Below are 27029 nucleotides of genomic sequence, written 5' to 3'. Positions count from 1 at the left end.
CAAAAAATAAATTAGAAGTGTAATTTATCAAGTATTATAAACAAAAATGATAACATAATATTCTGTAGTGTTATAAACGAGAATGTTTTGTTGGCCACTTTCAAGTATTTCTGAAAAAAACCATATTCTGCTATTCGATTTATAAGTAACCAAAAGATCTCAGTTTCTCATATTATTTTTGTATTTGGATCAAGTCATCAAGATTGGCCAAACAAGTTAAAAGGAAATTTGTACAATTGTTGATATTGAAAAATTAGATAATGTGTCTGTATTTTTTCCCTCTTTTTGCTTAAGACATTTGAAACTCACTGGCTCGACTAATTTGAATCATGTTCACCGAGGTACAAGTCTTGGTGAATTGCTATAAACAATGGACAACAAATATGCTAGAGTGTTCCCATCATCAATCTGTTTTTTTCTTAATCCTTCATATTTCCTGTTTGCAATTGATATATAACTCATTTATGAAGCTTGCACAATCCACATATATTCATTAGAAAAGAATTCCTTATGACAAAATCATAAACTAACTAACTTGAATGTTTGCATTGCAATGTACTATTTCTATTACAGGGAAAACATTCAACTGTCGTTCTGTTGCACATCAAAGATAATTTACCAAAAGACGAGGACGAGGACGAGGGAGAGGGAGAGGGGAGGGGGAACTCAGTCACAATCCAATAGGGGCACATTGCCCATAAATAGCAAAAACTAGAACCACAAGGGGCTCAGAACCTCAAAGATACTGTAAAGGCGTGACCAAGACGACTCAATCAAACAGCTCACACTGTCTGTTTCTTTGTTTGAGTGATGACCTTGGTCAGGACAAAACAGTCTGGTGGGGTAATGTTTGTGTAATAGTTTGAGATTTTATCAGTAACCTCAAATCCAAATTTCTTATAGAAATTGATGGCTTCTTCATTAATTGTGTGCACATGCAAATAAATATCGATAACATTCTGCTTGGCACAAAGATCGAGGACATGATTCAACAGCTTTGTACCTGCAGCGGAATAAGAAGGTGGGTGAACTAAATGGGAAGCAGCTCAATACTATTGAGATGTATCGAGAAAGATGACATCGACTTGACACTGTCTTTTTATTCATTTTGTCAAAGAGTTAAATAACTTATCACAAGTTTCTGTTTTGTGTTTTGGAATAGTGTAAATGCCTCGCAATTGATTAAACAGAAAGGGCACCATGAAGGTTGATGCCATAATACTAAAATTTGAGCAGTCAAAGTGGAAAAAAACCATGGAAATTTATATGAAAACAGTAACTTTGAACAAGGAGAGCTGGATAAGAGAGCACTTACCAGTACCTAACCCACGATATGGAGCCAAAACACCCAGAGTCATTATGTAAACACGAACAGCCCCACTTTCCTTCTTCTCAAGGCGACATGCAATTGAACCTACACAGATATCACTGTAATATGCTGCAGGCACAAAAGTTGAACACGGTAAGTTCTTTTAAGCACCTTGTGATTGCAGACATTTTTAATACAAATATCTTTTAAATTTTATTGATAAAAAATGATATGTCTAAATTGTGATTTCATCCAAGCGTTTAATTTGATTTCAGAAATCATTCTACATGTCACGAATTTATCAATCGATTGTGGTTGAAGTACCCTAAATCAATTGACCATATCCGGTAATGCATCCCACACCCATGTCATGTTGACACAGGTGTGGCACCAGAAGTGAACAGTCCGCGCAACTAAACTAAATAGAAGGTTCTAGATTCTTCAAAAGTAACTCCCCACTTTCATTGGAAATATGATTGAACTTCAACACTTCACTCAATAATTGTGTCGGAAAAAAAAAAGGAACCTTAATAGTGATGGAGGAATATTTCTTCAAGCAGAGGCCATTTAAATGGTTTTCCATCTTTTGATACATCATAAACAAGCCAAAGAGGTGCATGGTGAATGTAGGACAATTAAGCAGAATATACATGCTATGGTTTTTTCTAATAGACACAGAGAGACAAAAGAAATGAGTTCCTTTTCCACTTCTGCCTGTGATGAACCAAGCACTTCTCTTATAAATTCAGGTCGGATGTTCAAATTCTTTCTCATTAGACAACAATCAATTTTCGGCAAACCAAATCCTAATACTAGTAAGTTCACAGTAAATTCATGTGTAAACCAAAATCCGGTTAGACCTGCGAGACATATTGAGCCATATAGTTATCCCATATGAGTAGTGTAAGAATTTCCATAAGAGTGTATAAATGTCATGAGCTACACCACCTGTTGCCTTAACTTCTTGGATTAGATGCTCAGATTGTTTTCACACATGAATAGTCGAAGGGCTTCTAATGGGTTGGATTTTCACACACTACTTGTCCGGCATGAATGTAATGGATTCCAAAAGGGTTATGAATGTCATGAACTACTTACATGTTGCCTTTAGCTTACGGGTTAGATACCCAGGCCTTTTAACACATTCAATTCTTAAATGATATATACAGTACAAAAATCATTAAGTATAAAAACAAACAATCCACGGAAATCTAAAATTATTTTTCATTTACTCTGGTATACCTAAGTAACTAAAGGATCCCATATACATGGTGGGATATATCCCAGGATAACTTATCATGGGATAACTTGTTCCCAACCAAACGACCCCTCCCTTAGAGATGTGGAGATACAGCAGAGATGGTATGGAGGTACAACCCTTAGAGATGCATATCCCAGGATATATTTGAAAAATTGCCATCAATGTCAACCTGCTAACTTTCTTTAATCCTTGCTAGATCTCCTATCTACATTTAACTTTCAAGTAAATAAGAAGGTCCTCTGAGACGTGGCATCCCCAACAACTCAAAATTGATGGAAGAAATTCATACCTATGCAAGCAGGCGGTTTCACATTATACATTCCAGTATTTCAAATTAATTTTGATATTGGCTATACTGAGGAAGGTCAATTTAACATCATTTGTAACATATACGGTTGTTTTCATTGTTAGATTTACTGTGTAAACATAAGAAAAAGGGGTTCTGAGCTGCATCATTAGCAGTGGGTTGGGGAGTTGAGATGATAGTGTTTCTAAGAAATATAGATACAAAGTTGAAGTGGTATACGTCTTCAATAAAAATAGAGATTTATTCAGACTGTAACAGTTGGGTGATACCGACAGAAAACAACTAAAGCAGATTTCAACCCAATATAATCAGCACAGAAGGGTAATGAAAAAGAGTAGCAAAAAAAGGAAAGGAAAGACCAGAGTACCAATTACAAACTCTAACAACCAAAAATATTCAGCAACAGAAGAGGCCCTAAAGGACTCTGAGTAAGGTGTTTATTCAAATGTACCAGAGTGTAAAACTACCATATACAGGCATGGAACCCCTTTGAAGTTTGAACTAACTCCCTTCTCCATTTGGGAGTCATGTGACTACTTAAACTTAGCTCATCCAAGAAACAATTTTTCGGAAAAAAAGCCTCAATTTCTGGAGTCATTCTTGTAATGAGCTACTAAACAAACCAAATTAGTGCAGAACTGGATATAGAGGATTCATATAACTAAACCAGCTAATGTGGGATTGAGGCGCTATTGTTGTCGTACCCTCTTCGTGACTCATGAGTTGTAGTAAGACCGTAAGAATTCCAGTTCCCTCTTCTAAGTTTCAAATCTACCTAAAGTTTTTCTTGTCTCATGGCTATAATCCATTTTCTTTTATCAGCATATTCCTGCAATTGCTATTAACAACAGAAAAAACTAAATGTACTTTTTATATAATTCCAAATTCACAATGACCATTAACAAGCTTGACCCCCATAATTCAAATCAGATCATTCTTTTCGTACGAATGGATCACTACACACATACCTTTATTGGCACCTTCTACACAAGAAAACCTATTGTATTCCTACTATTATGCAAACCGAAGAACCCATCTCAAAAAAGGAACAAAAACTCGAAACAGAATACGAACCTAGCCTGGTGAAATCACCAGAGGCAATGGCATCAGTGTAGTACTTATCATTGTAGCGTACTGGGAAAATAGCGGTGTTGATTTTTTTGAGTTGCATCATGTTCTTGTCCCTAACTCCATCCAATGAAATTGCTACTTCACGTCCACCTCCCATTCTTCTGCACCCTGCCGCTGGAATTTTGATCTGTGATAGATAGAATTTGGAGCTTTAAGAGTTAGAAGCACGTAGAAAGAAGAAGAAGAAGATGAAAGGAATTAGGTGAAGAAAGAGCGTAGTCAAATTGAAATTGGCTGCTACCTTTTGACAAATGGAACAATGGAGACATCATTTTTCTATGGGCTACAACCTAACTCTTTTTTTTGGAATAGCCCATCAATATGTGGCACAAAAATTCTAAAGTCTTTTTTTTTAATAATATATATTAATTTGTTATTCTAGTGTTAGGGGAATAACTTGTTATATCTTTTACTATATAACTCGTGAAATATTATGATATAAAAATATAAATTTATGTTTCATGAAAAGTTATTTGTTATTTTATTGTTGAGAGTAATTTTTTTTTGGGTCACTAATTTGTTTTGTAGAGTGACGGTTAAACTAATTTTGTTGGTTGGAGCACATGGAGTGTTGGTTACTCAAGAACGCTCACGTTCAAAAGATGAAAGTTGTGAAATGAGTATGTTGTGATGGATGGGATATATTAGGAGAGATATCATTAGAAATGAGGATATCTATGACAAGATGGAAGGGCTTCAATGGAGGACTAGATGTAGGAAGCTAGGTTGAGATGGTCCGGACATGTGAAGAGGAAATACACGGACATGTTAGTGTGGAGGTGTGAGAGGTTGGTTATGGATGATTTCAGGAGAGGTAGAGATAGACTGAGAACGTATTGGGGAGATGATTAAATAGGACATGACACGATTTCAAGTGCCAAAAACATAACAAAAAATAAGAGGGTGTGGATGACATTGATTAGGATAGAAGGTTAGTACATAGGTAACAGTGTGTTGTCATCGATATTCGATTCATATTAGTATTGTTGTTGTAGTTTCTTGCCCTTTAATTCATGTTACTATTTGTTGTTCCTTGTACGTCAGTTATAGTATTAATTTGTTGTAGTTTATGTTTGTTACTATCTGTTGTTTTCTAATACATCTATTAGTAATTCTTTTTTGAACTATTTTTTCTTAAGCTGATGGTCTAAAGTAGGGATAAATTATGGGTATGCTCTACTCTTTCCACACTCCACTTTATTAGATTACCCTAAATATATTATTATTATTATTATTATTATTATTATTTGTTACTTAAAATATTGATGAGTAAAATCTAAAAAACCAAATATTTTTAAAAAACAAAAATTATACACCCACCCACCCACGCAAAAAAGGGAATTAGAAATATATTGTGCGAATGACCCAACTTCATATATTGTGCGAACAACCCAACTTGATATATTTTACTGCAGAAATTGTTTGTATTGTGTATACCTTGCATTCTTATGTTTTGATGATAGATATGTAATAGTAAATCACACTGTTGTACAGAATATCATAATATTCACTCCTATTATATGAAAGATCCTATTTGTACCACTTAAATTATAGGCTGTGTAATTATTCAAACTCTCTCAACTATAAAACCACAAAAAGAATTCATAACATCCTCACCAACTAGCATGCACCTCAATTATTCTACGGTGCACTTGCTATTATCTACCAGCAGAGATATCGAATAACACTACCACCAAGATTATGCAGATACGAAGACCTCTCATACAAGCATTACACAAATATTTCTATTCACTTCTTAGTCTATTAGCACCTTTAACACGTCTGCCTGTTCAGTCTAGCAAAAGTGAAGGTACTTTACTTAAAAGGCTAGCAGTTTCAAAAGTGCAGAGGACACACACACACGGGGCTCAAAAGAGTCCAAATTAGCAGCCATCTCAACCAACAGAGCAACGAAAATAACTGATTCACACTTCAAAGAGAGATGCATGTTTCAAATTAAGCAATATGTGCTTCAATATAGCAAGAGGTCGTTTAGATTTTACATCGACCGACTTTCCAGTTCAGTGTTCTCTATACGTGTGCTGAAATAGTTGATAGACCAGAAGAAGAGAGATCACAGATCTCCCCAATTGGAGGGTTCTAAAGTTCCTATTTAAGAGCACATCAATACTGAGACTCTTTGCAGAATGTGTAGTTATCAGTCATCAGTGCCAAAGTACCGATCGCCAAACTCTCCCAAACCTGGAATGACACGGTACTCTTCATTTAAGCTATGATCGATCTCTGACGTGACAATTTTTAAAGAAGGGAATCGTTTGCAAACACAATGTATTCCTTCAGGTGCCTACAGGAAAAGAAAGCAGAGGTCGATACATGGTGAAATGCAGTGCAAATATCTGACATACAAAGAGGCAGCAACTCACAGAGATGAGGTTTAGGAAAATAATGTGGGATTCTGGAACTCCTTTCTGTATGAGCAATTCAATTGCCTGGTTAGCAGAATTACCTTCACAGGAAAAAGCATATATGATCAAATTCTATTTATTTTTTTATCTACAAGAGTAAGTCAAGAAAACGACATTTCATCCCCAGACCGGGTAAAAGAACTCAACTGCACTGTTACTGTTACTATATTTTAGTCTCCAGAGTCTGATCCACGTAACTAACATCCTCTTTCCCCTTAATTTATCTTCCCACAATAAATAAAAGCTAGAGAAGAGGGATTTCCAAGTCCCAAAGAAAACACTGGATATAAGAAACTGAGATCGCCTACCGGAGAGAACAATTGTTTCAACAAGTAGGAGATTTGGTTTCCCAAAAGAAAAGATCGTCACGGGTTCCAGAATACATTACCTGTAGCAAGTACCGGGTCCAGAAGCAGGACATGCCGCTCCAATATGTCTTTTGGAAGCTTTTCATATATAAGCTGCTCAGATACAATTCACCACATTATCCATGGTATCCTGTCAATGTGGAAACATAAAAGAAAAAGAACAAAACGGATACCTGTTTCCCATTGTCACCATCACGGTGGATCAGAATTTTCCCAATTTTAATACCCTTACAGCAAGCACGAAGTGCATTTTCCATGCTTTCACCACTGCAAATAAACATAAACATTATGCAAATGAGTTGGTCCTGAGAATAAAGTAGAGATCCCAATGTACAACATCAAACCGCTTGATGGATACATAAATACCAATAAACCATGACTATCCCACCACATTTATTTTCCAAACCCTAATAGAATCAATTACACCTCATGACCCAGTATCCAAAATGTAAGAAGCTGTGATTTTACACCCTTTTTTGTAAAGTTTGTTTCTACATCCCTTATTTAAAATTCTCAGTGGTCAAATCAGTGAGTTCTGATAAAGGACTAGAAAAGTGGTCCAACCCAGAGAATACACTAGTATATGTTCTTTGACAGCTAATCTAGGGAGACAAGATAGAATCAAAAGGAAAAGAAAATTTTGGGAAGCTGTCCCAATGTCATACATTACTTGAACTACGAGGGGATATCCTTTACAAAGTCTTGAACAATTCAAAGAATTTAATTTCCTGTATCTTTACCTATGTGCAACTATCAAAACTCCCAAGTCAATTATCATAATTTCCTTTCTGGAATTTTCACACACACATACATCACTATTCAAAGGGCCATATACTCTCACATTTGTCAACAAGTGAACTTATCTAGTATCTACAGTTTACTTTCAAACCCGTTTCCGTTCTACAACAATAAAATTTCTGCACTAGCCTTGACACCTTGCATGGACAATTATCTCACCCGATTTAGGATCAGGGAAGTAAAAAGAAAATTAAATTATGAACAAATTGTTTATATAGGACTCTGTATATACACATGTTTGGAAAGTATAGCAAGCGAAAGCTAAATTCTCCTTGTCTTTCCTCTGATGAGGAGACAACTTTATGACAGTGATTAAAAAAAATGCCAAGTAAAACAAAAGATAGATACAGTCATATATTTGAACTCCCGTACTTGGATCATATATATAGGGGTACAATTCCCTTGGAAGAAGGCTCATTATATGAGGGTCAGATCTTAAATGATTTAACTTAACTCAACAAAAACAAATGAAAAGCAGAGAAAAACAAAAAGTATCACTTTGCTTGGCACAAGTCTAAAGTGGAGACTAGACAGAGGAAGAATTAATTTTTCTCACTGGTGGACAGAAACCCAACAAATCAGTTATTGGTCATACTTGCGCTTACACATGAAGAGAGCCACTGAATTTTAAAAAAAAAGAAGAGATCTAGCTCAGTGCAATTTCAATTCCTTCCTTATCTTTAACAAGGATATATCCCAAGGTGAAGAAACCTTGTTAATGACTGATCTAATCTCACCTTCGAATAATGGATACTCCACACAACTTTTTGCAAAAATCAACACCAGTGTATACTGACCCTGTAGCCGAATTAAGCAAAAATATGAGTTTGGTTTCATATACAGTAGACATATGCAATAGAAAACTGAGAAGTAGCACAATCACTAATAAACGGCTATAACAAGAAGTTTTTGTCAACCCAACATTCAGAAAGTAAGGAAGAGAAAGGGAAATGATAAGTAGATTATGAACATCAACTGATCAAAGAGCACATTCAACAGACGATTCAAGTAGCACACAGAGAATAATATGAGAGAAGGCCATATAACCGACCCAACTTACTTGGAATTGAGGTGTAGATGTTGTACTAGTTGTTACGAACATCAAAAAAACTAAAAATTTCTAATGAACACAAAGATAATCCCCAACTAGTTTGGGATAAAAGCTTAGTTGATTGATAGGTAGAATTAAGGGCGAGTGGAAAAGCAAAGATGACCCTGAGAGCAGAACTCATTTATATCCTCTAGATGGTTACAAGGTCTGATGAGTAGATGGTTCCTATGAATGGAAAAGTACTCATAAATGGATATATATACACAGTTCTTTGCTCCACATCAAATAGATGATGAAGCTCTATCATCAAGATAGACCATGCAAACCAATCATGAGGAAACATCTAGTCAAGCATTTATTTTGATGGAAATGGATTGAAAACATTTTTAATTCTTCCATAAGAGGCTCCCTTTGTCCCTATTTATGTGGGGCACTTCCCTTTTTAGTTTGTCACAAATATATTTAGGAATAATTTAATTTTAAAATTCTCATTTTACCTTTGGGGTCGTTCGGTATGGAGGATGGAATTAGTATCCCATATATATTATGGGATAACTTATCCCATCATTATAGTATAAATAATCTTGGGACTAACTCATAGCCCTAACCAAATGCAGGATAAAATGCTTCCCAGAACTATTATCTCTTATCCTCATACCAAAAGAACCCCTTAATAAGATGATTTAAACCACACAAATGTTGATGCTTGTTTTAAACCACAAGTTTCAGAAGTCTCCCTATCTTTCTTAAACACCATGCCCAATCAAAGGGTGTCACATAAATTGGGACAGAGGGAGTAACATTTATTTAAGCACCATAGGGCTTCTTGGATGATAAAAATTTTACATCTAATCATGATATAAGGTAGTCAAATGCCTCTAGCAAACCTATATAGCATTTGTGCTCACACTTCATAAACCCCACAACTTATAACCAAATTATTAATTCCTAGTATATTCAAAAGTAAGTAATAGACAGGATCATTCTTGATCCGTTCTAAGAAGTAACAATCAGGATCATTCTTGTCCGCTCAAATGATAGATAAAAATGAAAGAGAGAAAGGGTAAATGACCTTTAGATCATATAGAATGTCTTATGAACATACCTGTTGGAGTGACTATTTGCTTCTCAGTGAAGGGCAAATGGCCAAGACCATGCTCCACAACCTGAAAAAAAGTTCATCCAGATTCCCTTCTAAGTCCTCACTAGAGAAATTAAGCCTAGTAAATCATGTTATATCCAAAGTGCTTAAAAATTGAGACTTACCAGACGAATAAGACGATCAGAATAAAAAACAAAGTCATGCTTTGAAATCTCTTTATCTCGAATTAATGTATGCATACCTCTAATCTGCAATAGAGACAAAGAAAAGGTAATTGTCTATCACTAGTAGATAAACATACAGAAGTCACCCAATTCACCACTAATTAAACCTAATTGTTAGGCAAATTCTTCATCTTTTCATTTGAGATACATGAATAATCTTCTTTAATGAAAATTGTTCTCTTCTTCCTTTCTTTCTTGACTTCTTGTCCAGACACATCCACTTGACTTTGATATAAGCCCAGGGGTAAATTACGCTAACCTTCGGAAACTAATGCACTTGAAGCTGAAAGCCTACGAGGACTTTAATGCATATTTAGGTACCTCTAATGATCTCCATATTCAGCTAAAAAAGGGAAAAGCATTGCTCGTTCACTAGCATAATAACGAGTGATGAGCATACCTGAAAAGTTGACTGAATAACATACACATTCGGATATATCTTGCAAAGATCATGCTGACCAAGCTTTGTGCGAATATGTTGGACAATCAAATCAATAGCAACATGATTATCACCTCCTCTAGGTATGATAACATCAGTATACTTCTTTGAAGGAAGAACAAAATCATCAAAAGCAGGCTTGACAAACTTCGCATACTGCATGATTGAGAGAAAAAATTTAAGATTTTCTGGGTCATTTTTTTTACACTGTACCTTAAAGCCATATAAACAGGATTAAATATACACATGAGTTTAAACTTTTAAGAAGAACACGTCAATCTTGAATAACTACCAAATAGCTGAAAAAAGAGAAAAAAACCTCATGTTAAGGAGATTTGAAATTCTTAGCAAATACCCATGCATAAGATATTACCCAAAAAATAAAGATAGTATTTGAATTTTGAACTCAAAAACAAGGATAACAGTTAGCTTTTTCCCTTCCAAATTTAAATAACTTCTAGCGCACAGGTGAAAAACTATGGCTTAGTTAAGAAAGAAAATAACCTAGATTACTTTAAAGACCAAGTATAACATATTTCAAGAAAGGAAAGCTTGCCTGTTCAAGTACTGAGTTTATGTCTCTACCTCTCTCCACTGTGTCACGTCTTATTCTACGAGCAAGCCTCACGTCAGCATCTAGCATAAAGCAATTATAACCAGTAAAGCGCATTCATGACAAAGAAAAGTCATCTCTCACAATATAAGGACAGAACTTCCAATAAGAGAGAAGCATCAAGATAGTTTCAATGGGGTAAAACTAAAGAATACTCAAAAAGGCTAAAGTGTTAACAACTCTTCAAATGAAAACACTCCCTTCTAGAACAGTAAGAACTTCTAAGCTAAAGAGACTCCAGAAGGAAAAGTTTAACACGATCTTGGTAGTCTACTTTAGTTCATGTTTTTTTTTTTTATGAAGTAGTCTACTTTAGTTCATTATGTGAATTAATTAGCAAAATACCACTAAAGGGCCTTAAAGCAAATTATTACAAGCTCCCCTTAAATTACTGAAACAACTTTGGTAACCTGTAGGTTCAAGGTATATCTTTTACTTATTTATTACTCCCTCCGTTTCAAAAAGAATGTCCTAGTTTGACTTGGAACGGAGTTTAAGAAAAGAAAGAAGACTTTTTAATCTTGTGGTTCTAAATTAAAGTTATGTCAAATGTACCAAAATGCCCTTTAATCTTGTGGCCTTAAACATATCATGTGGAAAGCTGAAGTTAAAGTGTTGCCAAAAAAGGAAAGGGGTCATTCTTTTTGAAACAGACTAAAAAGGAAATAAGGCCATTCTTTATGAAACGGAGGGAGTACTACTTTTTGTGTGTTTATGGTTTGACATGAATTGAATATTGTCCGACTTTAGCTAAAGTTGAAACAGAAACTTGATATAAATATTTGCCTTGGGTTGGATAAATAATGGAGTTTAATTGTACTTCACTGTGTATAAATTGTACTCTACTGTGTATATGTCACGGGAGATGTGCAGAAGTAATGCTTCCCACAACTTGGTTGTCGAATGATTGCTTCTAATTACCAAGTGAAACATTCTGTTCCTCACATATGACTGTAGATCATACATAAATGAATATCATTTTAGTCAGGGTGAAACAGAATGATTATGGAACCATGCTAGATCACAACCTGGAGATTCTGACTTTCAGTCTAACCATGATAAGGTGCTACCAAAAGTCAAACCTATTATCAACGATTATTTAAGCAATCAATGCTTGAAAATGATGAAGTTAACTGTTCAGACAATAACTTAGTCAACTCTTCTTCTTTTCTGAAATCTAGAAATCAGCGACATGTAGAATATTTTTGTGGGGAGTTGCAGAAGTGATTGATAAGTTAAAAAAAATAAGCCTGGAATATTGGATTGCACTGTCCATAAAAGCATAAAACTTAAAATTCTTTTTTGGAACTAGAAGCTAATGAAGCTTATAAGCTTGATGGAACGTGCATGCAAAGTAAAAGAAATTTGATGCAACAGAAACATGGATGACGAATGATAAGCTGGGATGGAGATGCATATGCATGGCATCATGTAACAGAGTGCCAAAATTAATTAAAGAAGTGGAACCTGTATCAACAAAGATCTTCATACTCATCAGATTGCGAACACGCACATCGTGGAAAACAAGAATACCCTCCAAGATGATAACATCAGATGCATTCACCTGGCAGAATTTACATGCTAGAGATTTGTTAAGTTGCTAAAGAAAAGAATAAACAAACACAAAGAAAATTAACTAGCAAGCTGTATGCATTATGATTGCTCTTCTTAAGAGACACAGAAGCGCAATATCTTATACACCCGTGAAAAACAAAATTGATGGGTGAGTCATGTAAAATGGAACAACTGTGCAGCAGTCCAGACACAAGTTGATACAAATTGACTGGGGAAATCTCGTTACTCCTATAAAGGATGTGCCAAAAGGCAATAAGCTTAAGCCCCCAAGGCCTAGCTCAAGTGGCAAAAGGTGGAGGATTTGTGGCTTAGGTCGCAGGTTCAAGCCCCACACCACGCAAAGCGAAGCCCGGTATTTAAGTGGAGAAGGGTAGAGGGGCGGGCCCACTATCCACCAAGTTTAGAAGGCTGTGATTGGTCCAAAGGGCGGGTCAAGGACGGATTTCTCGGTTATCAAAAAAAAAAAAAAAGGCAATAAGCTTAAAGGTCTTACTTGATCCTTTGTAGCAATAAGAACCGAGAGTCAAGTAAAATCAGCAATGCCAAAAACATGTTAGTCGACAAACTCAAACTTGAAACATCTAATGCTGTCCAATGACCTTAAATGAGGAGCATAGTGTGAAATGTTCTCATGAAAAAAGAGAAAAGGAGGGACACAGAAAAATGCTACAGTAACATGGTACAAATACATACCTGGCGAAAGCTATCTGAACATCTTTGATGGGTTTTAAAGTCATAAATTGGAACTTGGACCGACATCCCAGATTTTAACTTTTCAACGCACTCTAAGAGCTGCTCAGTGTCAAAGGCATCTGAAAGTAAATCATGTATTATTTGGGAGTTAGAACTCATGCTCCTGCACATAATAGCACCAGAGGTTGCTTAACTGAAAACTAAATCAAGCCATGAAAAGAACAGGAGCCCTAATTTCCAGATCTTCACCAGTTAAACAATTACATCTATGCATTACCTGGGTGATCAAAATTATATTCATGGACATGTTTCATTTCTTCGAGCGTCAAACCACGGTAGAATGAGTCCTGCATTATCATCAAAATTATGTTATTAAATTAAATGTTTCGAACTTCTCCACATATCTTCCAGGATGAAGATGATCAACATGCATACTAATGTGGTACCCATACCCATTATTTTTATTTTTATTTTGATAAAGTAATTACTGATATTAGAAATCATCAAGAAAATGCAAAGTTACAAAAGCACAGTGTGCAAGAAAGCTGCTCCAAACAGAAAAATATGGAGCTAGCTTGGCAAAAACTTGTGAAACAGTCAATAGGGAACCCTACTACTCTACTGTAAAAGAGATAGGGAACTAACAAAATCCAAAAGGTTATCCACACTGTTTACATTGGCAAAAAAGTGCCAACTAAATAAACTAACTAGACGATGGTACCCATACCCATTATCTTGTAGCCATTGGAAAATGTAGTATCATACTCAAGCATACCAACATTAATGGCATAATGCCATCCAACTTAGGAGGAATGCATTCTTGTTTTCTTCTCTTTTATTTATTTATATTTATTATAACTTGGTAAATCAAGTCACAGATATATTTTGTGTGGCTTTGACCCCAATCATTAAGAAAGCAAGGACAAGAACCTGAGACATACCTGATTAATCAGCACAACACGATGATCATGAAGTTGTTGGATGATCATGTCACACACAGTAGTCTTACCTGACGCTGTTCCTCCAGAAACCCCTGTTCATAAAATAATAGAACAAATATAAGGCCTAAATCATTATAGTAGAATCTCCATGAAGAAATCCAAAAAGTAAAAACAACAGCTAAACCCTAAAGAGTGCAATATATATATATATATATATATATATATATTTGGAGGAAGGGGTTTAATACTTCAATATCTATTCTCCTTTATTCTGGGCCATTATAAGTAGGTAAATTGTACACAGAAATCTTAAACTAATTGCCACATTGCAATCAAATCAGTCAATCAACGGCTTCATATAACCGATCAAAATTTCGAAACGAAGTAGGCGTACAAATAAAGCAAAACAGATACTGAATATTTATATAGGCAACCACAATTTAGTCTAAAATAAATACGTATTTGATTCACTCGAACAAGTAGGAGAAGTAATAGAAAATTGGAGGAATTACCGATGACGAAAGGCTGTTTAGGAGCAGTGGAATCAAGAGGGGTAGGGGTGGAGAAGTGAGTGGGGGTAGGAGTAGGAGAAGCACGGGGAGAAGATGAAGAAGAAGTGAGAAGTCCATCAAATCGGAGACCGGAAAAGTGTGCACCAGAAGCTGCTTCCATCACGTAATCTATCGCCGTTGTTTCATCCGGCACCGGCGACATAATTACTTTTTTATATTTTTCTTGACTGCTTTAAAAGGGAAGGCAAGAAAACAATTAGGTAAATAGTCAATGGTGAGAATATTTAGTATATCAGAAACAAACTTAGCTACCTACTAATATATTTCTTTTTCAGAATATGTTCTTCGAAATCCATTTCATTAACCTAGTGGACTAATTGTACCTTGGTTGATAGGAGTAAAAATGGTAAAATGAAAATAAAAATAGAAAAAAATCTTGAGAATTGGTTATTCAAAAAACAAACAAATTAGCCAATAAAATAGCATTTAGTGTAATGGATCTCATCTAACTAATATAATATGTCCCTCACTTATCATGTGATTTTATTTGATATATTATTTTTGTTTTGAATTAGTAGAGGCTCTGAAAATACCTATCTCTGTGCACACCATCCTGTCTAATGTTATACACACCAAATTCCAAGATCTCACTTGCAAAATTTCATATAGTTGTAATGTAATTTGAGAACAACTCCAGAAAAGGTGCTAAAAATGGTATTTCATTGTTGTCCACACCATAGCAACACAACTTTAACTGCTTCATTGTTCTGGGCAGAGGCGGAGCCAAGAGATTTTTAATAAATTTAAAAAAGAAATGAACTACTTAAACACGTATATAAATATAAGCATTCCTCATGGGGACGGTATTGTGCCATGGCACTGCTTGAATATCAATACCTAAATGATAAAACTAACACAAGCACAAGGGGCCTGAGGAAATCAAAGTGCAGCCAAGTATATCAGTAAAGCTGAAAATTGACACCACTTTATCTATATGCTGCATCAACAGTAAAATCATTGTAAGAAAGCAGGAAAAGATGCCTAATATGACACAACTATACAGAAAGAATGCTTCATTTCACCATATATTCTCTCCGTTCATCTGAGCAAATGGTCTCATTAGCTTCTTTACCCAATACCATCTGTTGATCAGGAAAGAGGTATCATGCAAGCCAACTCTAAGCATCAAGTTGACACCAATTGTATTATAGTAGTACTATCACAAAACAATAACAAAATCCCAACAAATTGACCGACCAACCAACCATGAGAGAGCACATAAAACTTGAACTGGAACTGTTGAAGCAAACAAATTTAAAACTCAGAAAGGAGAAACTTTAACTGTCTGATACCTAGAGTTATAAGGAAAAAGGGACATAAAGGTTTTCCATTAATGCCAAACTGGCGAACTAGTGCAACAAAATTTAAATGAATTCTAAGTTGCTTCTCAATAAACTTATGACCTAACATGTTACATGAACAAGTTGGGTTTTGTAGCCTTGTATGTAGTCTTGAGTTTCCTAGTAGGTGGTCTGACTTTCTTGAACACCAAGGGGAACTTGATTTTGGAGTCATGGAACTGCTTGGTGCTCTCCCTCTTGCACAGTTTAGCTGGAATAGTGGCTGTCTTAATGATCTGGATGCAGTGATGGCGGACCCTGTGACGTGAAGCCATCTCTGTGTACATCTGTTCTACAGCTCCATTCAATGTGGTATCACGGTACTCCTTGTACATGTTGTGGTACCCAGTGCGACTCTGATAACGCAACCAAATGCCGTAGTTCTTGATCTTAGTAGGGTACTTCTCAAAGATCTACAGAGACAAACATAATATTTCAGTCAATCATACAAAAAAGTCATACACCACTTTAAAAGTAAAGTTCAAAAAGTCCCTCAACAGGGTGTTTGGCCAAATTGCCCATCACTCTCCAGTCTCCCCCCAACTTATCAATAAACACACATTTCCAAACTTTCTCCCTAAATGCTTCCATCATTGAACTTGTCACAGAAACTGACCCCTCATCTCCAATATATATATATAATGTATGAGATGAGTAATATCACCATAAAATACTCTTTTTGTCATGCAAAATAGGAATAGTATGTGTGTGTGTGTGTGTATATATATATATAAATATTACTAACAAATAGCAACAATATATACTATGTTCTAGATTTAAGAGCACCAAGCATCATCAGCAAAATTGTACTGAAAGCAACTGAACAAACTCAAAACCAAAGCGTCCCTCTAAAACTAAAAACTTGCAAATGGAAACTAGGCAGAGCAATTCAACAAAAAAGCAACTGTTGTTGTAACTTGTAATAGCAGGAATCACTGGATGTGGCTCCTAATAAAACACTTTGAAACATGAATAAGACAGGAAGGGTGGCTTGGACACTGCTATTATAGAAAACTAGCAAGCAGAACAGAAAGCCAGCAATCCCCTCAAACTGGCTCATATGTAATCAATATGGGAAAAATAGTAACTCAAAATTAGTAACACAAAGCTTTCCAAACATGTTTTTTATACCTGCAATATCATGTTGTACAAGGAGAACTGTTTTCATAAGGTCCTAACCAAAGTGTCCTCTACACTCTAATTGGAAGGTCAACTGTCTACATTTCACCTCTAGGACATCAGATACAGCAATCCCATAAGATAGTTCTTGCTTTACAACTTAAAGACTAAAAAGATGTAAAAAGAAAGAAGACAAGAAGGCAATAGATGCATGGCGCAAAATCAATTTGAGGTACTGAAAAACAACAGCTTGCCAATGTAAGCTTTTCAAAGCATAAACAGACCCCAGCCCAAATAAATTAGGGTAAAACTAATATTAACATGATGGATCCTGATAAATCCAACTAATCCAGTGTTGAGACACAGTTGATTGTTCATTACGCTTCAACATACTAGCTTTGACATGAAAAACCAAATATACAAGTACATACCCGAAATAAATTGAAAGTCATATTAATTCATCCATAGACACATCACAAAAGTGTAAATATATACACCATACCTCATTAATAGCAAGCATCTGCCCGTTGCTCTTCTTAACCTTCTTCAGCTTCCTCAAAAAGTACCTTTTTCCAGTAAATCAACCAACATCCATTCAGTACAATCACTTCTCAATACACATTCAACTATCTAATAATATGCTTCTGGCACCTAATGCATTCAGCTTAAACTCAACATATAATTGAAATTCCTTCAAAAATATACGTAACCATAATAATTTCGCATATGCACTGGCTACTTCGGCGATTATACATTAATACTAAGAATGCGATCATCGCCAAAAATGATTAGTTGAGTAGACAGGTACTCACCAGAACTTGGATTTCGCACGGACCTCATTGGTAGCCCAAAGTTTCATGCGATAGATCTTTGGGTGTTCATCGGTCTCTGATGGAAGAGCTCTACCCACCACCTGGTACTGATGAAACTGGAAACAGAACAGAAACAAAGCTGGTATTAACAACTGAACCGTAAGAAATGGGAGAAGAAAAACAAGTGTAAGACCTTACTTTGAAGGTCACCATTTTCAGTGCCGTCCTCTCTCTCTCCCTCTCAAGCAGCTCTGTGTCCGTCTGTGGCGATGGTGAATGAAGGATTAGGGTTTTTGTTTGGAAATTTAGAGAAAATCATCGTGATCTGGGCTAGAAAATGGGCCAGCCCAAACTTGATGCAATTTGAATAAAATCTGGCCCAATATTACAGTTATAAAAGGAGAAGTCCAGTAAACAGTATCATTATTTATGTTTTTCCTTTTAATTGGACACATTGTACCATTTATGATTTAACATATATTTCTTGTTCTCTTTTTTAAATTTAAAAAATGTACACCAAGGAAATAACCTAGTATAGTGGTTAATGAAGTAGGTGGAAAATTATGAGATTTTAGATTTGAATTTCAACGGATCAGATAATTGTTATTGTGGAAGACGACAAATATTTTGTGAAATTAGTTGAGATGCACACAAATTGATCCAAACACCACGATTTTTTTTAAAAAAAAGAATTGCGAAAAATGTAGTTTTGCTCACTAGAACTTATGTTGTCTTGATCAATTGGGACACACTCGAGGTATGTATACGTGTCCTTGTTTGCCTTGTTATTTACTACTACTAAAAATTATATATTCGATCTAAAGGATAACAAAACTAATAATGAATTTAACAAAGAGGCACCAATTGGTAGATGGATTGACGTCGTAGCTAGTGACCTATAGAGCTCTTATTTACTTAGTCGAGAAAAAGTGGAACCACCGCTTCAATTTTTACGGTTTGTTGAACATATTTTCTCAATAATCATAAAACTTCTAATATGTTGTTGATTGAACGAAAATAAGAGTCAATTTAACATTAAATATAATATCATATTGTGAATTTTCTTAGTAGGGGTGCATAATCAAGAATTGACCTCTCACGTCAATTGATTATTATTATTTTGCAACATCATAATAAAGTATTTCGTATGAGTAGAATAGTTAAGCAATTTAGCATTCATGACCCTAATTTGAGACGAAGAAATATAATTATTCTTTGGAACACTCCTTTCTTTTCTAGTCACAATCTTGTGACACTTAATTTTCTTTATATGAAAAAGCAAAATATGTCCATAATTAGTCACATTTACGTATCCTATATGTATATACTAATATTAGTGATAAAAACATGGATTATTCGAAGTTAACAACAAAACAAGAAAAATAAACTATACAAGAAAGTCCAGCTAGCAATCGATGCCAAGTCAAACAATAAAATTTGGGTATGTATAAATACTTAAAATCTTCACTAAGCTTTCCTCAACAAGAATACTTCCAATTAAGGCAATGGCTAGTTATTCCAATTTGTTAAGTCCTAAAAAATCACTTAATTTGCTCCTCATTTGCACGGTTCTGGCAGTGGCACTTCCAGCGGAGGCGTTACTATCGTGTAGCACGGTGTTTAGCAGCCTCGAGGGATGTGCCACTTACATCGTACTTGGTGGTAGACCTGTGCCACCAGAATGTTGCAGTGGACTTAAATCTCTTATTTCTACCGCCAAAACTATCCCTGATCGCAAGAGCTTTTGCTCATGCATCAAGGGTGTTGCTTATAGTGCAACCCCTGAAGAACTCGCCCGCGCAGCCGGTCTGTCCCGACGATGTCACGCCCGTGTTCCGTTCAAGATTAGCCCAGATGTGGACTGCTCAAAGGTCAAATAATATATATATATATATGTTGCTAGTTCTCTATGTAATAACATGGTTTGTTGAAAATAAAGTTGTTATTAGAGATAAATGTCAAAAACACACCTAAACTATCCCCTTTTTTTGAGTTTCATACCTAAACTATTGAGAGTGTGAGTTTCATATCTAAACTATCATTTTTTAGTTTGAGAAACACATCCCAGTGTGTGTAATGCACTCTCTCTTTTATTTTGAAAAAACCTTGACACATGACATTCCACATGGATAAAATATTTCACCTTGATAAAAATTAAATAATAAACTATTAATATTAATTAAAAATTATATATTAAAGTATTACTATCCATAAAAAAAAATTATTTTAATTTTTTTTTTTACCCACTCCACCACCTCCTCTACGTACCCCCAAAAAAAATTGATATTTTTTTATTTTATAAAAAATAAAAATTCTAACCCTCCGGTCCTTATTATTTTATTTTTTTACATTTTTCTCATTTTGTGTTAGATATGTACATACATATATTTTTAGATTTTTTTTTTACTAGTGTACAAATATAACATAAATAAATTAAAAATTAAAAAAAAGTCTTGCGGTGGCAAGTAAAAAATATTTTCGATATGTACATATTTAACACTAAATGAGAAAAAAATTGGAAGCGGAGGGTTATGTGGGGAGAGTAGAATTATTTTTTTTTAAAAAATAAAATAATATCTAAATTAGTATTTTAAAAGGGGAGAGGGAGAGGAAATGAAGTAAAAAAAAAGTACTTTTATAAAAGAAATTTAAACAAAAAAAAAATGGTAAGGGGTGGGGGGAGGGGGTGAGAAAAATATTTTACATTTTATTTTATAAAAGAAATATTATTTTTTTGGATAATAATTTTTAAATTTTAAATTTTAACTAATACTAATAATTTATTTAATTTTGTCAAAGTTAAATATTTTGTCCATATGGAGTGTGATGTGATAATTTTTTAAAATAAAAGAGAGAGTGTATTACACACACCATGATGAGAGTGATATAACAAATATAGGTGTGTTTCTCAAACTAAAAAATGATAGTTTAGGTATGAAACTCACACTCTCAATAGTTTAGGTATGAAACTCAAAAAAATGGCATAGTTTAAGTGTGGTTTTGACACTTATCTCTTGTTATTAAGATGTTATAGTTTCAACGGTATGAAGAGGTATATGCCTAATAAGTCTAGTACTGTTTGTACTTTTATCGTGATTAAAATAAAATCTTTTGGTCACATTAAAAGAACCAAACTTTTATTATCCATTATAAATAGCGTTAAACTAAAATTAAAAGCTAAGCCAAGATGTGCACGATTTATTCTATTACTCCTTCTGTTCCAAAATAGTTGTCACGTTTCACTTCATGAGAGTCAATTTGACTAATATTCAAAGCTAAATTAAGATCGTCTACATCATACCACTTGAGGAGCGGAAGCTATAAGATCAAGCACTAGCTATCATAATACTTAAAAATACTGGATCATATATATTCAGACCTCATTACATAAACCGTCTTGCATTAAAAGAAAATTGTACATGGTGGTGATATTTCCTATGACCAATTACTATGTAATGAACTAATATGATCAACAAAAGCAAACGCAAGCCTCCTAAATATAAGTGAAAACATCTAGGTGATCCTAAATCAAATGAAATATAATCAAATTTAGATAGTGAAATGTAGATCTTAGTCTAGGCAATCAATATTCTTTAATGTATTAATATAGTATCTCCTAACGCAATCAAATATATATTAGTAATTAAATAGCATAGCTAGCTAGCTAGAACAAGAAAAACTACTACTTAAAAGAGATAACAAAGAATCACCTAGAGAATAAAAAACTACCCGAAGTAAACTAGAGTCAATTGTCCTACACCATATTGTTTATTAATACACCGTCAATTGTATATCAAATATTTTAATTTGAAGAAATTTACATAAATGAAAATAAAATATGAAAATTTCCCTAATTTTATATTCTCATTGTAATCATCATTTTGTATACTATAAACTCCTAAGTGAGGCTAATCCGAAGAATAATTAAACAGCCTTCAGCAGTTTATAAATATATAATAGTACTCCACATACATAGTTACTTCACATTACTCAAACTACAAATGCTATAATGGCCACTAGCCCTAGATTAATGCTTCTTTCATTCATCTTGATAATTTACGTGGTTGGCACCAACACTGGCTAAGGCGGTGATCACGTGTGACACCGTCTACGATGGCGTTAAACCATGTCTTAACTATGTGTTGTTTGGTGGAAGTGTTCCGATAGATTGTTGTAACGGACTTGAATCTCTTATCGCTTCTGCTACTACTACTACTGCAGACCGTCAGAGCGCGTGCTCGTGTGTAAAGAGTCTTGCATCGCATGCCACGGACGAAGAACTTAGTCGCGCTGCTAGTATCCCCGGACAATGTGGAGCAAGTGTTCCTTTCGAGATTGGCCCAAATGTTGATTGCTCAAAGGTGAAGTGAAGAAAAAGAAAAGATAGAAAATGCAAAAAGAGCTACAAAAATAATATTTTTCTTGTTTGGGTTTAATGTATATATAAATTAAGGTATACTATTTGAGAAGATGGCCTCAAATTAGTATGTTCCGTAATTTAATTCCAATATGGTTTTATATTTCGATAAGAACTTTTATATGTTTAAACTCCATCTAATTAAATATAAAATGGGGAAAATTACACGTAAACATATATGGAGAAAAGAGATAAACAATCGGACTTGAAGGGAATAATTAGGAGAAAAGAGGAGAAATAATAGGATTATTTTTAATTGATATAATAATATATTTATTATCTAAATCATGGTTAGGGATATATTCTAATTAATTGAATCTTAGCCATTAAATCTAACTTATGCCATATGTCATTAATCAAGGCTAGAACTTGAGGAAAATGGAGACAATGAAAATGGAGAGGAGTCGGATCCAACATATACTAGTTAATTAGTTAACATAGTTATAGTTTGCCTTAATTACAATTCGCGACCTATTTTTAGCTATAATTATGCGGTTTAGCCTTTTAGTTTCGTATAATACGCACGTTTGTATAATTCAAAATTTGTATAATATAATTTGTACAACTTTTGTATAATTCGAAATTTGTATAACTGTTTACACTTCTGATGTTTGTAATTGTATAAATTCGTTATTTCGAGTTTATACAAAAATAACTGAATTATTCAAATGTATTCGTAAATTATACAAATCTTATGCGAATTATACAAACGAGATAACTTAAACTCTCGCTACAACTCATAAATATGCAAATTATAGCTATGGAGCATAATTAAATTTATTATAGTGGCTATTTGCGAAAGTTTCCCAATTATAAGTTCTAATATACAACCTAGCTACCAATTATTTAATGAACTATTCAAAATGGAATAAGTTAGCTATAAGACAGTTCGAAATTCAGACTTTAAACTATTCAAAATGGAATAAATTAGCTATTTACGTGAGTAATAAGACGTAAGTCCATATTTAAACGTACTCAAAAGACAATAATTAATACGTGTGCGAAACGTTCTCCATCATATATTAACAAAATAAATTTTTGTTAATGAAACTATTGATTGAGTTCTTGATTACTTGTGTATTAATATATGAGCTGATAGTAACTAATACAATATTTAAAGTTAAATAGTTGATAAACGAGGCGAATGCCAACACTTTAAGCATCAAATACTATTTCCAGTTATTGAAGCAACGTCCATTTCTTCTTCATACTCTTATCCGTTTAGTTTCTTGTACAATGAAATTATTCGAGATACGATAATGATATAGTTAATGACACGTGAAATTTATAAGTTGGTCAAATTGATTTAAGCATTCTTTTTAGTCTATCTACACATTTGATAAATACTTAATAGTCATAAGTTGATCATTTTTAACTTATAGTGTTTTTTTTAGCCTATAAACACTTTTAATTTAAACAAAAATTTATTCTATTATTTTAAATATTTTTCCTAATTCTCCAAATACCTTTTTCAAAACAAAACCTCTAACTTCTTCCCCATTCCAAACCCATTGTTAATCATTTTCTACACAAAAATATATCCAAATTTATGATTTTTTATATAAAAACGGAAAAGGCTCAAAACTATCCTTATACTATCTGAAATAGTTTAAGTAGGCGTTTGGCCATGAGATACCATATCACGATATGGAATCAGCGTTTGGACATGCGATTTTACGCTGATTCCATTTCATGAGATGTGATTCTATATTCTCCAAAAAACATGATATGGGAATTCCATATCATGATTTGAGATATTTTTAATGCAAAAATTGATCTACAAGTTTATATTTTGTTAAAACAACCCCACATTTATATCTACTAACCATTTATTTCATATGTAAATAAAATTTATAATCACATCATTACTTTTTAAAATTTATTATTCTCGCTGACATAAAATTTATTATTCTCACCAACATATAGTCACTTTAACTCACACCAACCGATTGCTGAGTAATAAATTTGTTCTCTTCATTTACTCCAACACCTAATTTATTGCTTCTACCATTTTGTATTTAATACAACTCAAAGTAACAATGTTGGTTCGTCTTCTCGATCACATGATTGAGAAATGCAAGTTCAACGTGAGAAAATTGTTCGTACTATGTAGGAGGATTATATCAAAGACTAGTACACTGCAATTTATGTTCAATTTTTTTATTGAATTAAAGTTTGATAAATTAAAGTTAGATGAAACAGTTACTTAAGTGGAGAATAAATAGTTTTGTAATAATTTATTATGCGATTTTATAATTTTTTGTTTATTTGGTAAGATTGAATAAACAATTGAGGTTATTTTAATAGTTTTACAACTTATGGGATTCTTATGTTTATGAGAAAATATACAACACAAAAATTTCATATCGCATGTCCAAACAAAACTTCAATTTCATCTCATAATTCTATATTATGATATCATATCATGATACCTTATCACATGGTCAAACGTGCCCTAAATATACCCTTAAATTATATTTCGGCTCAAAAATACCCCTCTCGTTAAATTATTAGGCCACACCTACCCTTCTAGTTAACAGAAGTATCCATGTGTGTGTTAAATGCCACATGAACGCCACATTGCACGCCAAACAGACCCCGCCTCCACATAGACTAATTAAATACCTAATTAATAGTTTTCCCCTCATTTCATCCTTTAGAAATGATTTCTCCCATTTCCCTTCATTTCGCGCTTAGGATTTCATCCCTAATTAAATCTCTAGTTTCTCGCTTTTTCCCCTCATTTCATCACTTTCTCCATAAAAATACCTAAGAACTTCATTCACATAGATTTCGAAACAATGTCAGAACCCTCTATCAATTCACTTAAAACATCGTATGCAAGAAGATGTCATTGTGGTCTCAATGCACTAAATTTGATGGCTTTGACTGATTTGAATGCAAGAACACTACATCAAAAATAATCTTTAGCGGCAATTAATTAATGGCAATAGTTCAATTGCCGCTAAATATGTATTTTTAGCGGCAATTAGCGCTCTTTGTATATGTCCTTAAAGCCTTTAGCGACATTGGATCTAATGACACTTAATTAATGTCGGTAAAGACTTTAGCACTCTTTATTAATGTGTCTATTTATTGCCGCTAAAAGTTATTTTTGTTATAGTGGAAGAAGGTTCTACAAATGTCCAAGACCCAAAGTAGGCTGTAAATTAATTTGAGGTTTGGATGTTTATATACAAACTGTTAAATTAACATAAAGTATTTCTGTAAATTAATGTGTAAATTTGATGGTTGAATTTGTACGCTACATGTAGGTCACTTTATGTGGATATTGGGAATGGAAAGATAAACAACAACTCCAACCAAGAGCAGCAACTGTTATAATAGACCTAAAGGGTAAATTGGATATCTTGAAGGTTGAAAAAATAATTGAAACGAATTGTCGATGGAATGGAAAAGACTGAAAGGGACAATCTGGATAAAAATTTGAAGAAATGAAATTTATTTCAGCCTAAGAGGCAGGAAAAGTTATGTTTTTGGAGAAGAAAATCAAAAAGTTAAAAAACTATCATTTTCATTTCATGTGCTTTGTTCAGTGTGTTTTTTGTAAGGATCATGAAGTGAGTATATGTTTTTTATGAAGTGAATGTTTAGGACTCAATGTATGAATTGAATGTTTGTTCGTGTTGTATTACCTGTGGAGTTTGTATTTTGTAATGAAGTTGTAGTACTTATGGAGTTTGTATTTTGCAATGAGGGGAGTAGTTGTACAGGGGAAAAGAATGGAATTTCACCAGCTTGTTGTTTGTTGAAAACCAGTAGAGTTGGTCAATAGAGAACTGAAACGATAATGCATTACCAACATTAGCTAAAAAACTGGAAATAAACTTCACATAAACTGGATAAAAATCAAACATTAATGCTAACCAAACTAAGTAGAGAACTAGAAATAAACTTCACAAAATCGAAACATTAATGCTTCACTAAACTTCATAACTTAATACCAACTTCAAGGCAAAAACAAACATAAGCATTCATTGTTTTGTATCTATCGAATTTAACCCAAAATAAACATAAGCATTCATTATTTTGCATCTACCAACGTCAACCCAAAATAAATATAAGCATTCATTGTTTTGCATCTACCAACTTCAACCCAAAATAAATAAATGCATTCATTGTTTTGCATCTACCAACTTCAAGCAAAAATAAATAAAAGCACACAACTTTTTGCACTATCCAGAACACTTCAAATCTGAGATTTCTCATCAACTTCTGTTGTCTTCAACTGCCCAACTTCTTGTGTCTCTCTCTTTCCAGCTGATTGTCAGTGACAACTTCTTTTCCTTTCCAAGTGAGCTTAGTACGTGAGTAAGGCAAATATGTAGGATCACTAATTCCAGCATGATCACCTCTAAATGATATAACTTTATTTTTAGTTGCTCTTTGTTGATTCATCCTCATCTTCAGTTTTGTGCGATTTTCATATATGAATGGAGGCCTTATATATGGATCACTTTCAGGTTCTATAGTAGGACCAAATGGTTCATACTGTTGTTGTGACAATTCA

At 33.9% G+C, this 27029-nt stretch overlaps 4 protein-coding genes and 1 pseudogene across 4 annotated transcripts; 2 read left to right on the top strand and 3 right to left on the bottom strand.

The window, feature by feature from the left end:
• Positions 1 to 524: 524 nt before the first annotated feature.
• On the bottom strand, positions 525 to 4264 carry LOC125824950 (uncharacterized). The gene is made up of 3 exons (XM_049504301.1): positions 3952 to 4264; positions 1316 to 1438; positions 525 to 1003 (listed from the first exon to the last, which is right to left on the bottom strand). Exons 1-3 carry the CDS (start codon positions 4103 to 4105, stop codon positions 783 to 785), a joined length of 498 nt encoding a protein of 165 aa, XP_049360258.1. The 5' UTR covers positions 4106 to 4264; the 3' UTR covers positions 525 to 782.
• A 1657-nt stretch (positions 4265 to 5921) lies between these two features.
• LOC125824938 (uridine/cytidine kinase UKL1, chloroplastic) lies at positions 5922 to 15164 on the bottom strand. The gene is made up of 14 exons (XM_049504286.1): positions 14751 to 15164; positions 14239 to 14330; positions 13575 to 13644; positions 13298 to 13416; positions 12497 to 12593; positions 10973 to 11052; positions 10378 to 10572; positions 9918 to 10001; positions 9757 to 9817; positions 8338 to 8398; positions 6976 to 7069; positions 6823 to 6895; positions 6393 to 6475; positions 5922 to 6313 (listed from the first exon to the last, which is right to left on the bottom strand). Exons 1-14 carry the CDS (start codon positions 14950 to 14952, stop codon positions 6167 to 6169), a joined length of 1458 nt encoding a protein of 485 aa, XP_049360243.1. The 5' UTR covers positions 14953 to 15164; the 3' UTR covers positions 5922 to 6166.
• Positions 15165 to 16134: 970 nt separating this feature from the next.
• Positions 16135 to 18353, bottom strand: LOC125824949 (60S ribosomal protein L18a). The gene is made up of 4 exons (XM_049504299.1): positions 18280 to 18353; positions 18082 to 18197; positions 17772 to 17835; positions 16135 to 16563 (listed from the first exon to the last, which is right to left on the bottom strand). Exons 1-4 carry the CDS (start codon positions 18292 to 18294, stop codon positions 16222 to 16224), a joined length of 537 nt encoding a protein of 178 aa, XP_049360256.1. The 5' UTR covers positions 18295 to 18353; the 3' UTR covers positions 16135 to 16221.
• A 1233-nt stretch (positions 18354 to 19586) lies between these two features.
• Positions 19587 to 19961, top strand: LOC125824971 (non-specific lipid-transfer protein Lac s 1-like). Its single transcript, XM_049504317.1, has one exon. It carries the CDS (start codon positions 19587 to 19589, stop codon positions 19959 to 19961), a length of 375 nt encoding a protein of 124 aa, XP_049360274.1.
• Positions 19962 to 22090: 2129 nt separating this feature from the next.
• Positions 22091 to 22451, top strand: LOC125824952 (non-specific lipid-transfer protein 1-like; annotated as a pseudogene).
• Positions 22452 to 27029: the final 4578 nt, after the last annotated feature.

The sequence above is a fragment of the Solanum verrucosum genome, unplaced genomic scaffold (genome assembly GCF_900185275.1).
Source record: "Solanum verrucosum unplaced genomic scaffold, falcon-dt-bn FXZP01000086.1, whole genome shotgun sequence".
In the NCBI taxonomy this organism is placed as follows: Eukaryota; Viridiplantae; Streptophyta; class Magnoliopsida; order Solanales; family Solanaceae; genus Solanum; species Solanum verrucosum.
This window is presented reverse-complemented; position numbering and strand designations above follow the sequence as displayed.

Excerpts from the sequence above, each read along its gene's own strand:
- LOC125824971 (XM_049504317.1), top strand. The coding sequence starts at position 19,587 with ATGGCTAGTTATTCCAATTTGTTAAGTCCTAAAAAATCACTTAATTTG.
- LOC125824950 (XM_049504301.1), bottom strand. The coding sequence starts at position 4,105 with ATGGGAGGTGGACGTGAAGTAGCAATTTCATTGGATGGAGTTAGGGAC. Across the intron at positions 1,439-3,951 it reads TGGTGATTTCACCAGGCTAG|CATATTACAGTGATATCTGT; the intron begins GTTCGTATTCTG and ends TTGTGCCTGCAG. Across the intron at positions 1,004-1,315 it reads ATATCGTGGGTTAGGTACTG|GTACAAAGCTGTTGAATCAT; the intron begins GTAAGTGCTCTC and ends ATTCCGCTGCAG.
- LOC125824949 (XM_049504299.1), bottom strand. Across the intron at positions 17,836-18,081 it reads CGTGCGAAATCCAAGTTCTG|GTACTTTTTGAGGAAGCTGA; the intron begins GTGAGTACCTGT and ends TACTGGAAAAAG. Across the intron at positions 16,564-17,771 it reads AGATGCTTGCTATTAATGAG|ATCTTTGAGAAGTACCCTAC; the intron begins GTATGGTGTATA and ends TTGTCTCTGTAG.
- LOC125824938 (XM_049504286.1), bottom strand. The coding sequence starts at position 14,952 with ATGTCGCCGGTGCCGGATGAAACAACGGCGATAGATTACGTGATGGAA. Across the intron at positions 14,331-14,750 it reads TAAACAGCCTTTCGTCATCG|GGGTTTCTGGAGGAACAGCG; the intron begins GTAATTCCTCCA and ends TTTTATGAACAG. Across the intron at positions 13,417-13,574 it reads ATATAATTTTGATCACCCAG|ATGCCTTTGACACTGAGCAG; the intron begins GTAATGCATAGA and ends ATTTACTTTCAG.